The following is a 16935-nucleotide window of genomic DNA, read 5'->3' as shown; positions in this document are numbered from 1 at the left end:
CAGTCTTAATAACAACACACTACGGCTTCTAACCTTCTGTTCTGGTGCAGCTAAAGCACTGGAGTGCTTTATAACAGGTATAGGATTTTAATCCCAGCTCTAGTACAGACTAGTTGTGTGCCCTTGACCAAGTTCCTTACGCTTTCTGATCCTCAGCTTCTTCTTTTATAAAATGTGGGACAGAAAGTTTACCCTCTAGCCAGTTGTGGTGGTGCACACCTATAATCCCAGAACTCAGGAGGCTGAGGCAGGAGGATCTTTGTGAGCTACAAAGTGAGCTCAAGACCAGCCTGAATTGCATAGTGAGACCCTGTCTCACAAAGACAAAAAACAAAACGAAACAGAAAGCTTACCCTCTAGGGCTGCTATTGGAATTAAATGGGCTTTGGCTATAAAATGCCCACTATGTAGGGTACAGAAGTATTTAACAAGTGCAGTTTTCCTCTTCCCCCTATTTCATGCATTGGCTTGCAGCTCCACATAAGCCTTTCCTAACAAGAAATCAGTGTAACTACTGGGCACTCTGTTTGCATTTGTATTTGTCATGGGACTGGGATCCCACTTTGGGGTTTGGATTCATTTTATGGATTTGCTAAGGCCTCCAAAAAAGTCAGTGGTTATAGTGAGGTGAGGCAGGAGTAGCCCAAGATCCTAAGTGCTTGGTTTGACCTAAAATGCTTCCTTCAGTTACCTATGTAGCTGCTTCCTTCTTGGCCATAAGATCCTACCTGACTCCTACTAAATTAAGTACCTTTCAGTTATTCTTTATCAGACCACTTTGTTCATTTTCTTCCAACTTTGCATTAACATCTGTCTATTATATGAAACAGAAAGTTCCGTGAGGAACTTTCTTTCTTGCTTTCTTGCTTTCTTGCTTTTTGCTCCTGTAACTCTAGCACCAGGCATAGACCATGTAACTTGGTGGGTGCTCAAATAACCTAAAGAATAACTGAATGACAGACACAGCTGTCAAAAAAACTTGCCTGTGAACCCAGGGAACAACAGAACACAGTCTATAAGCCCATGCCAGCTTTGGTAGGCTCACCTTTCTACAAGGTAGCTTTCCCACCTCTCCCCTTAGTAAGTAGGATAGGCAGTCCATTTCCCTACCTATTGAATCCAGGCTTAGTTGCATAATTGGATTGGTCAATAGGACATTAGCAAATGTGCTGCAAGCAAAAGTTGGAAATCACTAGCATGCTTGCGGTTGCCCTCTCTCTGATGGGGATGAGTTTCCCACTCTGTGGACAAGTCTAGGCAAGGATGATGGTGAGCAACAGCTTGGGAAAAGGATACAGGCATCACTTCAAGGACCCAGTCATGCGAGTAGGCCATCTGATCCCACCTGATCCAAGCCCAGCTTGTCAAAAGGAGAAGACCTGTCCAAAATTGTAATGAGTAATGCGCGTCCACTGTTACATTTAGGTTATGTGGTAAGCAGGAAAAGCTACTATAGCAGCTTAAAGAGTACATTCTAAAAATTTGTCAAAGCAGGATGTCAGATGTTTCTAGAAGTAGCTGTCACAATAAGATTATGAATTTCTCTTACTTTGGATGATGAAGTATAAATTGAGTATAAATGACGGGAGAAGGAATGGTCAGATAGAGTAGCCTTGAAGCTATCAAGTCTTAGATCCCTGACATAGGGACATCAACTCTTCGCAATATGTGTATATGTATGTGGCAGTGGGGGAAGCTATCACAGGCCTGTAATCCTCAAAAAAACAACCTACCCTGCTAACCTTGGCATGAATATTTAAAAACTGTGAGAAGGGATATATCACCATGCACTATGGCAGGGGTAAGGGAATTACAGCCCGAGGGCCAAATCTCACCAAGTTATTACTTTTATAAAGTTTTGTGTATCACAGCCATAACTATTTTTTTAAACATATTATCCACGGCTCCTTTCATCTACAATAGCACAGCTGAATTTTTATGGCAGAGAACATATGACCCTCACAACCTAAAACAATTTGCCATGTGACTCCGCAGAAACAATTCATAACCACCGCTCTACTGTAATACGGGGAAGCTCAGGTTGGGTCTTAAACTGAGTCTTGAAGGAAAGAGGCAGTGTTTATTCTTGGAACCAAGGAATGGGGAAATGCTGAAGGAAGATTATGAGACAAGTACTAAGATTAGAAATGATGTTACCTCACTGGATGCAAAAATCATTATTATAGCTTAGCGACAATACGAACAATAACTAAGCATGAATACCACTAGACCCAGGCGTGATTCTATACAGAGTAATTTTACATACTGACTCATTTATGCTCATAACCATACTATGCTGTACATGGCATTATCTCCATTTTATCGGACAAGAAGAGAAAGAGAGAAAGTATACAAAATTTATAAATTCATCCAGCTAGGAAGGAGCCTAAACTGGATTGAATTCCTGGTATTCTCACTCTAAACTCTATGTACTCTTTGAAAATTAAAAAAATAAAAAGTATTATATGATTAAGACCAAAAATTTGTGCATACATTTCAGTGATGAGAAAGGAGAAAGTTTCCTAAAGATACATTATTTTATGTCATCTTATTATTTCACGTTTAATATTGTTTTATGATTTTATGTGACAAAACCTTCCTGGCGAACCACACCACATATTCACTTTACGTGCTCTTTGTGCCCTGCAGGGAACTGCCATCAACGAACTGGAAATCCCCTACGTGGGACATCCCGAGGGTGTGTCTTAGTTGTTCTGCTGCCATGGTGATGTGTCAATACTGCAGCCACTGACCATCCCCAGAGGTGAACTTCAATCCACTCATTAAATTGTGACCATCGTCTTATGTCTGTCGCAGTGCCTCAGAGTGCCACCTGGTCCCTCGGAAGATGGAAGGTTCTCTTCCCCAAATAATGTTCAGTAAGGTGATCTTGGTTATGACAGGCAGAAGCTACTGTAGGCATTCCTTCTTAAAGTTATACTCGAGGTTCTTTTTGGGAATTCTACTTTGGAGCAGAGGCTGTCAGCCCTGAGTACTGATCGTGGATCTCCAGGCAAAGGCTGGGCCAGTATTTATAGTACAACCAGGCACCATGGTGGATTTGCTGGTACCACAAAATGGTATCATACATGTGGCACATTGTAACATCAAATTAAATATAGGCAGAATTCCTAAGAAAGTTCCTTCTTAATCCATTACCTTCTTATCACGAAGGAGAGATTTCAAATAGGTAATCTCTAGTAGAATCAACTTTTTATAGAGTAATAGAGCATGAACTGATGCACATTTTCTCAAAGTCATTTTGGCTATTTGTATCAAAAGGCTTAAAAAATGCACAAAGCCATTGACTTATAAAGTCCAATTCAACTAACTTATCCCAAGAAAAATATCAGGAACATACTTAAAGGCTATATATTAAAGTATTACTTATAAAATAGACAAACTGGAAATATCCTAATTCCATAACAATACATTAGCTGAATAAATGATATAAACATAAATCATTACATTAATTGTATAACCACAAAAACTTATGCAGAAAATCATGTTAAAACCAGCATACAACATAAAATCCTATTTTTTTAAAAAAAACAAAAACAACAATATGCATATACTCATAAAAGACTTGAGTTTTAACATGGGCTCTCTTCTGAGGAATGAGGATGGTTTTCATTTCCTATTTTATATACATTAAAATCCTCATTATACTGGTAATTTAAAAAATAATAAGATTAATTTTATTTTAAAAAGTTGTATTACCTTTTCTTTTTGTCTTTTCAAAACAGGGTCTTGTTATACAGTTCAGGCTGCCCTTGAGCTCACTTTGAAGCCCAGGCTGGCCTCGAACTCCAAATGATCCTCCTGCCTCAGCCTCCTGAGTGCTGGGATTATAGGCGTGCACCACCATGCCTGGCTGTACATTTCTTTACATTATACCTTTGCCTCTCCCATATTTTTTAGTTCTATGTGTTTTTTCCATCTATTTTCCCAGCAAGTCAAGATGTGGGCCAAGTTTTTGTCCACCACCAGGAGGAAAAGCAATCTGTGTGTCCAGAGGCCCACCCACAACACACCAATGATCAAATTCAACATCTGGCTGGAGAACTCATCTGACCTGGCTGGGCTATCATTCTGTTAAAAAGACACACCATCCTATGACTCTGAACACTTTTAACCAAGTTTATCAAAGTTTGTGCTGGGATGAGTCTTGTTTTTGTTGGGGTTTTTCCTAAAGAGGATCACAATCCCAAATTAAAACAAGAGGTCAGAGCATTAGCTCGCTGGGAGATGATCAGAACAGTTTGTACTGTACTGACAGTGAAATAACTTAATATCCAGGTCCCAGAATCTGCCACTAAAAAAAAAAAAAAAAAAAAGGTGCTAGGTAATTTCTTTTCCAAAGACATCATGGGAGCAGGTAAGCAGAGTTAGAACATATCCCATCTGGATTTCTGTACATGAGAGCATTTAAAAACTTTTAGAAATAAATGAGCATCTTTTCAGTCAGCTTTCAAATGATCATCAGACAATGATTTATATATATATAACACAAGAAATAGACAAAATGAACTAGTATTCCATTGAAGCCTTCCCAAATTTCAGGGGAAATTTAAGTAGATTCAGCTAATAGTTGCCGATACTAAAACAGTTAGATCCATAAATATTTTACTTTTTAGCCAGTGCCAGCTGGTTTTCCATATAGCTCTCCTAGTTACCACGTCAGAAGCTATCGGAGGAAAGAGAATTGCTTTAAAAACACTCTCCCAACCCCAGAAGAAAAGCAGTGTTCCTGTCTTCAATAAATTTCTCTGAACCAGCCTTCCCTTATACCTACATTGTTAAGCGTCCACTGCACAAGGGGCTGGCCAACAGAGAGAGTCCCCACCCACCTGAGTTATAAGAGATGTGCACAGTGATACATGAAATGTAAAAATGAGCCATATTTTCCTTCCCCTAAATTGATTCCCTGGATAACACGATTGTAAGGCTCTTCCCATTAAAAGTGTTTCTTCCTAGACTAACCTTAAGACGTGCTTTGCTTGTGATTGTTCATTCAGTGTTTGAAGCAATAGAAACTTTAAAACTCAGGAAGTTTAGAATGCAGGGGCCACCTGTTCCTCAGTTCCAGCCACAGGCGGGAACATTTAAAAGGGATTAGGGAGAAAAATAGAGAGAGAGAAGAAGAGGAGGAGATTAGAAGCAAGGCTGGAGGATAAAGAAAGATCACTCAAACTTTTGGAAACTGGTACAGCAGACAGAAGAGAAAGACAGAAGAAAGAAACAAGGAGAAGAACAGAACAGAGCAACAATCACACACACAAAAAATAGAAACCATGTTCACACTCATATAAAAACAAGCAGTGAAGAGAAAACAAAACAAACCAAAAAAACAGAAAAAGGCTTGCTTTGGCCAGTAAAAGGCAGCAGATATAAAAGTGGATAGCATCAAAAATATTAAACACTTAGAAATTAACCTAACCAAGGAAGTAAAAGACCTCTACAAAGAAAACCACAGCACTCTGAGAAAGGAGGTCAAAGAGGACATCAGAAAATGGAAAGACATTCCCCTGTTTAATGAAATCCCAATCAAAATGCCATTAGCATTCCTCATCAAACTAGAGAAAACAATTCTAAAATTCATATGAACCCAGAAGGGACTCCGAATAGCAAAAGCAACCCTAGGCAAAACAAACAAACAAACAAACAAAAAAAACAGAGCAGGGGGCTGGGGGTATAGCTCAGTGGCATAAGTGCCTGCCTGGCAAGCACAAGGTCCTGAGTTCAATTCCCAGTACAAAATCCACCCCCCAAAAAAACAAAAACCAGAGCAGGAAGTATCACAATGCTGGATTTCAAGTTGTATTCCAAAGCTACAGTAATAAAAACAGCATTTTACTGGCATAAAAACAGATATACGGATCAATGAAACAGAATAAAAGATTCGGAAACAAGCCCAGGCACATTCAGCTATCTGATCTTTGACAAAGGGACCGAAAATACACGTGAGAGAGGAAAGCTGGGCTCTTTAAAGAATGATGTTGAGAAAACTGGCTATCTACATGCAGAAGATTCAATCTGGATACATATAGCTCAACATATACTTCACTAAAACCAAAATGGATCAAATATCTAAATGTTAAAACAGAAACAATCTGCTAAAAGATAAAACAGGTAAAACTACCAAAGACAGAGGCATAGGCAACAACCTTCTGAACAGAAACCCAAATGCACAAGAAATAATATCAAATTAAAAACACTTCTGCACAGCAAAAGAAACAACCAACAGAATTAAGAGACAACCTACAGAATGGGAAAAATATTTTGCCAGCTATTTGTCAGACAGGGAACTAACATTTAGGAATAAAGAACATGAAAAAATAGACCCCCCTAAAAAAGAAAAGACCCAATCACAAAATGGGCAACTGAAATGAATAGACATTTCTCAGAAGAAGTGCAATGACTAATACATGAAAAAGTGTTCAATATCACTAGCCATTAGAGGAAAACAAATTAAAACAACACTGAGATTCCACCTTATTCCAGAAAGAATAGCTGTCATCAAGAAATCAAATAATAACAAATGCTAGAGAGACTACAGGAAAAAAGTAACCCTTTTACTTTGTTGGTAGGAATGTAAACTAGTAAAACCATTATGAAAATAAATGTGACTCCTCAAGAAACTGAAACTAGAAATTCCATTCAACCCTGCTATTCCCCTTCTAGTTATCTTCCAAAAAGTGTTAACGGCATATTATGGTAACACATACATGCACACCCATGTTTATAGCAGCACAATTCACAATAGTTAAAGCTTGGAAGCAACCTATATGTCCATCAGTAGAAGAATGGATATTTACATGTGTGGTATTTACAGGAAAGAATAATACTGCACCATAAAAAAAAAGATAGAACTTGAGTCATTTGTAGGAAAATGGATGCACTTTGAGACCATAATGTTAACTGAAATAGATCGGACACACAAGCTTAAATATTGCATGTTTTCTCATATATGGGAAACCCAAAACATAAATAAAAAGCAGGTTAAAAGTAGATAATAGGAAGTGAGGAGATAGATCTTTTGCAAAAGGAAAGGGGCACCAAGAGATGGTGCGCAGGGAAGGGAAGTGGGTGAAAAAAAGAATTAAGACATGTTATATGCATGTACCAAATCTCCGGGAGGAATAGAATCATTATGTACTGCAAGCATGTACTGATAAACACTGTTGAGAGAGACAGAGAGAAATACAAGTGGGATGCTTCGGAGTGCAGGCCTCTGGAACTATTATGTGCTGCTCTTCTCTCTTCTGGAACCTTCCCCTGTGAATAACCTGGGCCTGCACACAGGGAGGAGAGCTGAGGCTCCCCCGCCAACTGTCAGCTCCTCCTGAAGCTGGGCTGACTGGTTAACATGCAGCGGACCTTGGTAGAGCACAGGTAGGACCTGATGAACTACATAGATGAGCCTGGTCAAAACTGAAGTCCCAGGGAATTCTAAGTCAGGTAAAGGATTGCTGTCTAAAGCCATCAAACAGTGCCTAATCAATATGTATAGGAAGTGCAAGTTCTGACAAGTCAAATACAAACATGTCAGGGAGCACCGCTGTGATTATTCTAACCTATTCAAAAAAATCAATTCTAGGCAATGTACAAACTAGTGTTACTGCTGAGTAACACTAGTACAAACAAAACTGAACAGCTGTCTAAAGGGAACTTCAAAGAAGTTATATATCTTGGGGAAAAGCTAGCTCAAAACAGCCATAGTTCCTCCGAGATTTTTGTTTGTTTGTTTTTATTTTTTGAGACAAGGTCTCATTGTATAGTTAAGGATGGCCTTGAACTCACTAGGTAGCCCAGGCTGGTCTTGAATTCACAGCAATCTTCCTGCCTCAGCCTCCCAAGTGCTGGGATTACAGGCATGCACCACCCTGCCTGGTTCCGCTGAGAAATTTTTTATGGATGAGTTGAATTTGCCTTTGAGTCATTCTCTGCACTCCTCCCTCTACTCTCTCTCTCTTAAAAAAACACAAGAAGCTCTTTCACTCAATTAAGCCCATTAGACTTGATAACAATTGTCCAACTTGATTCAAAGCAGCCATATTCTCTCTGACACATCTTCAGCCTCCCTACTCGGCAGGCAGAAACTTTAAATCCAACTTCCCTGAATTTACGACACACATGCAGTAGCAAGTCCCTAGAGGCTGAAAATCAAACTGTAATTCAAAGGCCACAGGGCTAAGGAAGCAGTCGGGAGATAAATCCCAATCTCAACCATGAATTGTCTGTTAGTTGATTCAGTGGGCTGTCAGTCATATTTAAAAATAAAATAAAACTACAAAGGCAAGAGATGGCATGTTCTAAGGAGAAACAGGATGTTTTCTTTTCAGGATTCCTTCCAAAGGTCCTCATTATCTAAAAAGAACTGATGTGGGGATATTTCAAGCATTCTCGGATCGCTGGCCCCAGTCAGTCATTGACAACATGTCTGAACTTGAGAGTAAAATGATACAAGAAAGTGAGGTACATGGTCAAGTACAACCACACCCACCACACTGGTTGGTGGTGACATGGCAGAGGGCCAAGCTGCCACTTGTGGAGCTGGCTAGGCAACTAATGAGAGCGCTTGGACAATGTGCCGTTGGGCACTGAAGCAGGGCACTCACCTTACACCCCTCACAGGCACTGACCCCATAGTGGTATCCTGATGATTTGTCCTGGCAGACGAAGCAGGGCTTGTACACTCGCGGGGGAGGCAGTGGAGACGGGGGGCTCGGGACGAGCTCCTCAGAGCTGGTGCTCTGCGTTTCAATTGCTGCAACAGAGATGGGGCAGGGGGAGAAAAGTTATTTTAGTCCCTTTATTTTTTTCATCAATGAATTCATATGCCTCTGCTCCAAGCTCAGCAGTAACACTAGCAGGGATATGCCCATAAAAATAATTGTCATTGAAGACACAGCGGTGACAATATTGACATCCACATGGTACTGCATGGCTTACAAAGCAATCTCACGCATCTCTCTAATTTGAAGTTCACCACAGCACAGTGAGGGCAATGCTTTTTACCACCAATTTACCCTTAAGAGAAAAAGAAACTCAGAGGGCATGGATTTGGCCTAGAAAGTTGATATGCATAGGAGTTGCTGTTTTATCTGTCACCCCCCCACTCTGTGGATGTCCTGAGGCCAGGAAACCTAACTGCACCATTTACAAGTGTGTTCCAGGACTAGAAGAGGTCCTGATGCATAGCAGGTAACCAGTGAATATTTGTTGAACTGATTCATGAGCTTTTTCCATTTCCTTCCTTATTTCAAGCACTAAGTGCCCCTCTAAGTAGTTAAGTCACAAAATTAGAAATCAAATAGCTCTCTTATACTCATTTGCTTTCTTTAAAAAGTAATTAATTTGTCCTTTGGAACAGAATCAACTGTAATTATAGTATTTTCATAATTCAGGAGAATCTTGGAATGAATTCATTAGTGCAGTGCAGGTCCTAGTAGATAAATCTGTGATGATCTTTACTGGTGAGATCCAAGGTTTTGCGATAAAGACATCAACCTGGAGTGCATCTTTCTTGCAACAAATGGAAGCCTTGACTAGCTACTGTGGCACAGCCGTGCCAAGTATTCTATGCAAGCTTTGGCTTCTAACACTACTGAAGCTTACCAGCCACAGCTATAGAGTCGTAAATTCAAAAAGCCGCCTTAAACTGAACTAATCAGCTTCATTGAAAGGGAAGGAGGAATGATGACATTAACAAGAAAACACTACTTGTTAAAATTACAAAACAGTATTATTGGTCTTTGTTAAAATCCCAGATACACAAAGAATCACCCACAATCCTTTCATTCGGAGATGCACCGCGATCCTCTCTGTACACATCCTGCCAGACTTTTTTCCTCTGCACATAAATGTTTTCGTTTGTTTACTAAGGCGGAATTATACTGAGATCAGGATGCTGTCCAGTTAACAAAGTCATGGATTTATTTCCTTGTCAATTAAGTATTCTTCCTGCAAAACGTTCCATCGTGATGAACATCTGGGCAGCCAATCCTGGCACATCTACTCTTTCCTAAGGATAAAGACTAAGAAGTGGAATTATTAGTTGAAAAGCAGTGTCATTTCAAAGACATTTTGTTAGTTTTCAGTTCATGTTGAAAATTGGCTTCTAGGAAGGCTGTGAACTAACGCTCCTTTCTTCCCTACGTGCCTCCCAGATCTTCTGAACTGGTTTGATTTGTGTAGGTCAAGAGCTCTGACTGTGCCACGTTGTCACCACCGTGATCAGTCCTGCACTGTATTCTTCACAGACAGCAGGGGTGTGTGAGTGTGTGTACGTGCGTGCACGTGCATGTGCGTGTGTAGAGGAGTGTTGTAATGTTCTGTTTGCTCGTGTAGAACAGCTAATCTGGCTTGTCTAGGAAAGTTGTAAATAGAATTCTGTTAGGCCTGGATTCAGCTGTCAGAACTATGCCCTGAATTTCAAAAGTGGGTGGTAATTTCCATAAATATGCCACTTCAAATATAGGCGCTGAAAACAGTCCAGCATTTCATCCTCCCAAAGAGAGGAAACAGAATTGTAGGCAATTTGATACTCAAGAAATTTGGAGTAAAACAAACAAAAAGGCAGAAGCCTACGGGATGTCAAAAATCCCAGAATATTTTACAAAGGTTGGTCAAAGACTTTTTTCTATGGATGAGGGTCATTTAATGAATGAATCCAGAAGGCAGGTGTCATGAATAAAAATATTCTGCTGTAAGCAGAGGCTGAGGCAGGAGGATCACAAAAATTCAAGGCCAGTCTGGGCTGCATAGGGAGTTCAAGGCCAGCCTATATTGAAGAGAGAGAGAGAGAAAGACATAGGCAGACACAGGTAGACAGATCCTATGGTGAGTTAATCATTAAAGCTATGGACTTTCTTAAGTTAGTCCATGTCAGACTGTTAAGTTAGACTGTTCTTGTGCTTGTCTACTGATAGTCACCAAGTGACTATAACATGCCAGGGCTTCTACTGTGGAAATGTATATGGAAAATGCATGATATTTTCTCTTATTCTTGACAAGTTTGGTGGAACGGAGAACAAACCAACAATGAGAACAAAATGTAGTGGTTTTCAAATGTGGCTGCACATTAGAACCACCTGGGATGGGGCTGGGGATTTAGCTCAGCGGCAACAGCGCCTGCCTGGCAAGCACAACGTTGTGAGTACGATTCCCGGTACCGGAGAAAAACCAAAAAAAAAAAAAAAAAAAAACCAAAAGAGCCACCTGGGAACTTTGTAAGGCCCTACTGCTCCAAATGTATCACAGACCGACTGTGCCACAACGTCTGAGAATGGGAGTCAGGAACTCTGCTTCTAAAAAATATTCCCAGGTCAATCCAAATTAAGACAGCTTGTCAACCACCGATACAAGGACAGAGGGAAGAATAGGCCTTCGGGTCAGGAGAAATCAAAGAAGACTGACAGGAAGTGTTGCGGCTGTGCTCTGAAGAATGACTTGATTCTTTCTATTGTGTTTTGTCATTTGAATCCTACAAATGCTATAAGTGAATGCAGCATATGCAGAAACAGAAAAAACACATAGGACCAGAAACAGTGATTTGCAGAATAATTTTCCCATTGGTGGTAAAGAATTAAATATTTGGCCATATATATTTAGGTATCACCCTATAACTTGGTAGTAGATGGATCTTTATAAGGTTGAGATTTACAAGGTTGAAAATACCACAAGGCCAAAAAATAAAGGAGAGAGACACAGAGAGAGAGAGAGGAAAATTTCAATAGTACAGTCAGATCACCAAGGCTGGTAACATAGGCAAACATGCCAAGACAGGTTCTAGAATTGCAACAAGGCCATAGCATTAAGATCAAAGATCTGTACTTCCACACAATCTCTTACCTCTTAGGTAATATTGCAAAAGCATATTTCGGTCAAGTTTATTAGAGCTCCTCTTCCCTGCTGTCCCCTCCTACCTCAATAAAGAGTGGGAAACAGGTAGGGGGCAGGGCACCCTGTGGCTCCCCTTTCACAGAGCATTTTTGTTATTTAAGGTAGATACAGTGCTGGGCTATTGATCTGTTCACTGTCATCCTGCTAAATCAATAATCTATTAGTCTCTTTAAATTAGAGTTAGATTCATCAAATGCCCTTGAGAGGCCTCAAACATTTTGTTCCTTATTCCAGGCAAGCACAATCAGTCTATGGAATGATAAAATTTTTGCTAGCAAACTCTGCCGGCTCAGCAGACAATGTGTTCTGTATTAGCTCATTCAGCGATCTCAGGCAGGCCAAAAAAGCAGTTTTTAGACTTCCCAGGGGGAAAAGAGGCTTGTGTCATTCAATAAAACAACTGTACTCTAGTCATCCTGATGCGATTCAGTTTGGGGAAGCAGTCTTTAAGGAATAATTCGGATCTACTTTTTGCCTCCTGTTTTTTATTTATTTCCTTGCTTACTTATTGACTTATGGAGTTCTGTTTAGTGGCCGCTCCCCTAACAAGCAGCAGCCTCCAACGTGGCATCTAAACTGCTACCAGATGGGCTGGCCTGCTTTGTCAGGGAACAACCCAGGCAAAGGGGCTTCTGTTCCTCTGCTGAGACGGCTGCATGGCTCCACAAGTCCCTGCCCGGAGCAGAGTCAGCAGCAGAGATGCTGAGAGGGCTCCTCCGCGCTGCGCTGCGTACGGGCCTGGGGGATGCGAGCCCAGAGGACACCCAGAAAGAACCAAAACTGCACTTGGCAGAAGCTTCTAGCCCATGCTTTAAACCTCTCCACTCCCACCACTTTCTGAAGACTGAGTAAAACTCAACTAGAATCACCTTCCTTGTAAAACTCGTCATGGGAATTGTTCCTTCTTAAATCAGTGCTCCTCAAAGTGTGGTCATGAGCAGCCTCAGAATTCTGACCAAGAGAGATGGACACTGGCTTTACGTTAGTTATTTTCAGACTATCAACGGTAAGAAGTCATTTGATACTTTCTCTCCCTCACCACCCTTCCCAGATCGATCGAATTCAATAAAAATGAAACCCTCGTTAAAGAGAGTGAGATGAAAACAAAGACGTCCACAGCTCAAGCTTCAACTTTGTTTTTAAAGTTAGATTTAACAGACAAAATTATCAGATGGCTATAAAAGTTTCCAAACAGTTGCTCCTCATTTCTGCACTTCTTCTGTAGACCAGCAGCAGGCAGTTCAGGACCCGGTACCCTTCACGGACCCAATCTTGAAAAGCACTGCTGTAGGAGGACTTCACACTCAGAGGTTGTTTGCAGACAAAACAAAAACAGAGCTCAATCAAATCTGCACAGAGTGGGACCTTGGAAAAGCAGAACCCCAGCCTTCCCGGGGATGCAGCTTTGGTAAATTCTGCCACAACTCAGGTTTCCTTCCCAAAGAAAAGAAAAAGCTCACCAAATTAATGCTGCCCTTAAGAGGACTTGGCGCCTAAGAACGCAGCTCACCTGAGAAAACACAGTATAAATGTCTTTGTTGTTATAACACACCTGAGTGTCATTTAAATACAGAGAAGTTTCCAACAATAGCTCCCTTCACAATTCCTTACATGCCTGGGATTTTTCTAAAGGTTAGATTAAGTAGTAGATTAGATTTTTAAGAGAGTTTAGTATACTATTTTTTTTTTTTTTCTTTGTAAGAGCTAATTTACGGGCTGGCTAACCCATGTTGACAGATTGTAGGATTTTATGTTGGGCCTGGTTAGGGGCAGGCAGGCATCATGCGTTATGAAAGTCTGCCTTTTTACTAGAACCTTCCATGATTAAGACAGTATTTTAATGCACTCTCTGGGCAGCTGAGCCTTAAAAGAAAAAGGAGCTGTAAAGCAAAAGGCATTTCCTGCATGGCCCCGAAGGAATTCTGAGCCTGGAGCTGTGGGGTCCCGGTGGGTGGGAGTAAATTTAGCTAATTAATGGAGAATGGCAAAGTGTTGGGTTTGGTCAAAACCATTCAGTTGGGCTTCATTATTATTGGAGAGCAGATCTGGATCTTCCCCATCCCCCTTCTCTTCTGTGGACTCACTGCAGGATTGCAAAGCCCACAGCTCATACACATTAGGGAGAAAGTCAAAGGAAGCGCCAAAGTTCAACTAAAGTACAAGTAATTAGAACCAGATTCTCTACTGCTACTTGTGTGTGCGCATGCGTGTATGAGTGTACGTGTAGACATTTTATTAAAATGTCATTTACATGCCTCCAAACGTTGAAGGGGAAAGGAAAGGCTCTCTCGTTTAATTTTTATGTCACCTCTTTGTAAGGGGTTCTGCTTTTAATTGTCTTTCAGGAGAAGAGGTTTCTCTCCACATATGTGGTCTCTGGAAATCTGTGAACGCATTCTGAAATTAGGGAATTGCCACGCAAGAAAAACCTTGCTTTGAAATTGTCCTGCCTCTATGGCTGGCTTTGTTATTATTAAGCACCTCTAAGATTAGTCCCGGGTTTGGGGCAGGCAAGGAAGGGAGAGAGCCAGCAGGAGTGAAGGAAAACATCACTGCAGGCTCTTGGCAGTCTTGACTCAGTAACCTGCCCATGACCCTGAAGAAGTGTGTGTTTGCCCGGGTCACCACAATTCCTGGCCGAGGGCTGGAGCTGGGTTATGAGAATCCCTGCTATTCTGACCACACATGTAACAGGTGCTGAACACAGGCAGGGGATGAAAGGAGGGGCTGGGAAGACTTTGATTTTGGTGGCTTTAAAGAAAGCCTTGCTTTTCAAAGTGTGGTCTTGGACCAAGAAAGTCAGCATCTTCTGGGAAATTGTTAAAATGCAGAATCTCATCCCCACCCCAGAAAAGCCAAATCAGAATAGGCCTCTTAACAAAATCCTCTGATAAATCTTATACACATTCCTGTTTGAGACAGTGTAACGCCAAAATGTCTTTTCATTGTCCTAACCACCTCGTAATCCCACACATTTTGCTGAGTCAATTTGGCGTGGGAACTCCTTCAGTTTCCCTTTGCACAGGTCCTTACTAAGTGTGTACTCCACCTTGTTAAGTGCTTAATACATTAACATCTTCAGGCTGTGTGTTTATGCTCACCATAAACCAGAAGCCTCCTTCTCTCCGGTGGAATTTTGGCAGTGGCTTTGACTTGGCAGTGTGTTCAAAGTTGCACAGGAAGAGCCTGAACTAATAGTAACTACTATTTACTGAGCACTTACTATGCGTCATGGGTTCAGCTAAGTGCTTAATGCATATTAACTCATCGGCTGCTCCTCCAGACCATGGGGAGGAGAGGGAACAGCAACTCCACCCTTTGGAAGAAGGAAATTTAAAAACACAGTTGGCACCAAAATATATATTAGTATTACTTCACTGAGACAGTCAGCTTTTTAACTTTTAATTTTCTACCACTCCCCCCCACTTCATTAGTAAAGGTTGAGGGGCTGGGCATATAGCTCAGCAGCACACTGCCTGCCTGGCAAGCATGAGGTCATGAGTTCGATTCCTGGTACCACACACAAAAAAAGTAAAGGTTGAACCCAAGGCTTTCGCCCTGGGATATATCCCCAGGATCTCCAGACCTTTATTTTGTTTTTATTTTGTCACAGGGTCTTGCTGAGTCGCTAAGTTGCCCAAGCTAAGCCTCCCAGGGTTTTAGGACTACAGGTGTGTGCCACCAAGCATGGCTTCTCTCATGTAATTTTTAGGCCAGGAAGGCTACCAGCTTTGGTCTACTTGGGACAAGTTGTTCAAGTTTGAGAACTGCAGAACTGTACGACTCTGTATAAATCTATGGCTATGATTTTTCCAAATGCTGCTTTGATTTAAGATAATGGTTATGCTGGGCATGGTGGCGCACACCCGTAATTCTAGCACTCAGGAGGCTGAGGCAGGAGGATTGTTGCGAGTTTGAGACTAGCCTGGGCTACAAAGTGAGCTCAAGGCCAGCCTGAGCTGCATAGCAAGACCTGTCTCAAAAAGACAAAAAAAAAAAAAAAGATGATGGTTACATTTGACAAGAGAGTATGGACCTCAGAAAGGGAGCAAAGCTCAGGACCCACTCATCACCCGCCTGGGCTCATGGCCAGCCACAGATACTCTCCTCAGGACTGGCTTTTAGCATGAGAAGTGCTGTCATATTTTCACAAGGGACAATGACACACTCATCTCCTACTTTTAATTTTCATAATATTCAGTCTTGCTTCAAGGAACATATTTGAAAATTATCTCAAAGGATGTCTTTTGTGATACTTTATATCACTGTTTTCTAGGACATGCTAAGATAGCTTATGATAGGGTTCAAATAAATTCTCCCTTAAAAATCACCTAACAGGACAACACATCTAACTGCTTATTAATGATCTGAACTGTGAGGCATCAGAAATGGAACTGCATTAAGGGAACAAATGTGGGAACAGGTCTCAGGAGTCATGTGTAGATGAGGTTAATTGCACCAGAATTTAAGGTCCCCAGCAAGAGTTTATCTCAATACCAAATGGTTCAGTTCCATACCCCACTTCTAATCAGGATATATGTAAGTTTCAAAAAACAATATGGTACTAAAAAATGACATTCTTCTAGCTATTTAAATTTCCTGCATTTGGAAAGTGGATTAAAACAAGAGCATTAAAACCTACATCACTGCAGATACACATTCTTTGCTAATATATTGTAAACATTTTAAAACTAGGCTGGTATCAGCCTTATAGAAAAGTAATGGAGAGATTACTCCATTTTGGAATATTTAAAGAAGGCAACAATAAAATTATGCTTTATTGCATGCCTTGATTCATCTCTGAGTTCTAAGAAAGTTCAACACAAATGATTTCACCAGAATTTAGCCAAATTCCTCTTTCTTGAAAACAAATGCAGCTGGGCGTGGTGGCGCACACCTGTAATCCCGGCACTCTGGGAGGATGAGGCAGGAGGCTCATTGCAAGTTTGAGACCAGCTTGGGCTACAAAGTAAGATCAAGGCCAGCCTGAATTATATAGCAGACCCTGTCTCAAAAAGACCAAAAAAA

General features: G+C 41.0%; 1 protein-coding gene across 1 annotated transcript in view; it reads right to left on the bottom strand.

Moving 5' to 3' along the window:
* Rarb (retinoic acid receptor, beta) overlaps nucleotides 1–16935 on the bottom strand; it is a gene marked incomplete at its 5' end in the record, with an annotated part of 390023 nt that overhangs the window by 125903 nt on the left and 247185 nt on the right. Inside the window, 1 exon segment of the mRNA XM_005387488.2 lies at nucleotides 8622–8770. Coding sequence (XP_005387545.1) covers nucleotides 8622–8770 — 149 coding nt within the window.

This window comes from Chinchilla lanigera, unplaced genomic scaffold (assembly GCF_000276665.1).
Source record: "Chinchilla lanigera isolate Chin_1 unplaced genomic scaffold, ChiLan1.0 scaffold00029, whole genome shotgun sequence".
NCBI classification, from domain to species: domain Eukaryota; kingdom Metazoa; phylum Chordata; class Mammalia; order Rodentia; family Chinchillidae; genus Chinchilla; species Chinchilla lanigera.
The sequence above is the reverse complement of the archived record's forward strand: the minus strand, read 5'-3'. Positions and strand labels throughout refer to the sequence as shown.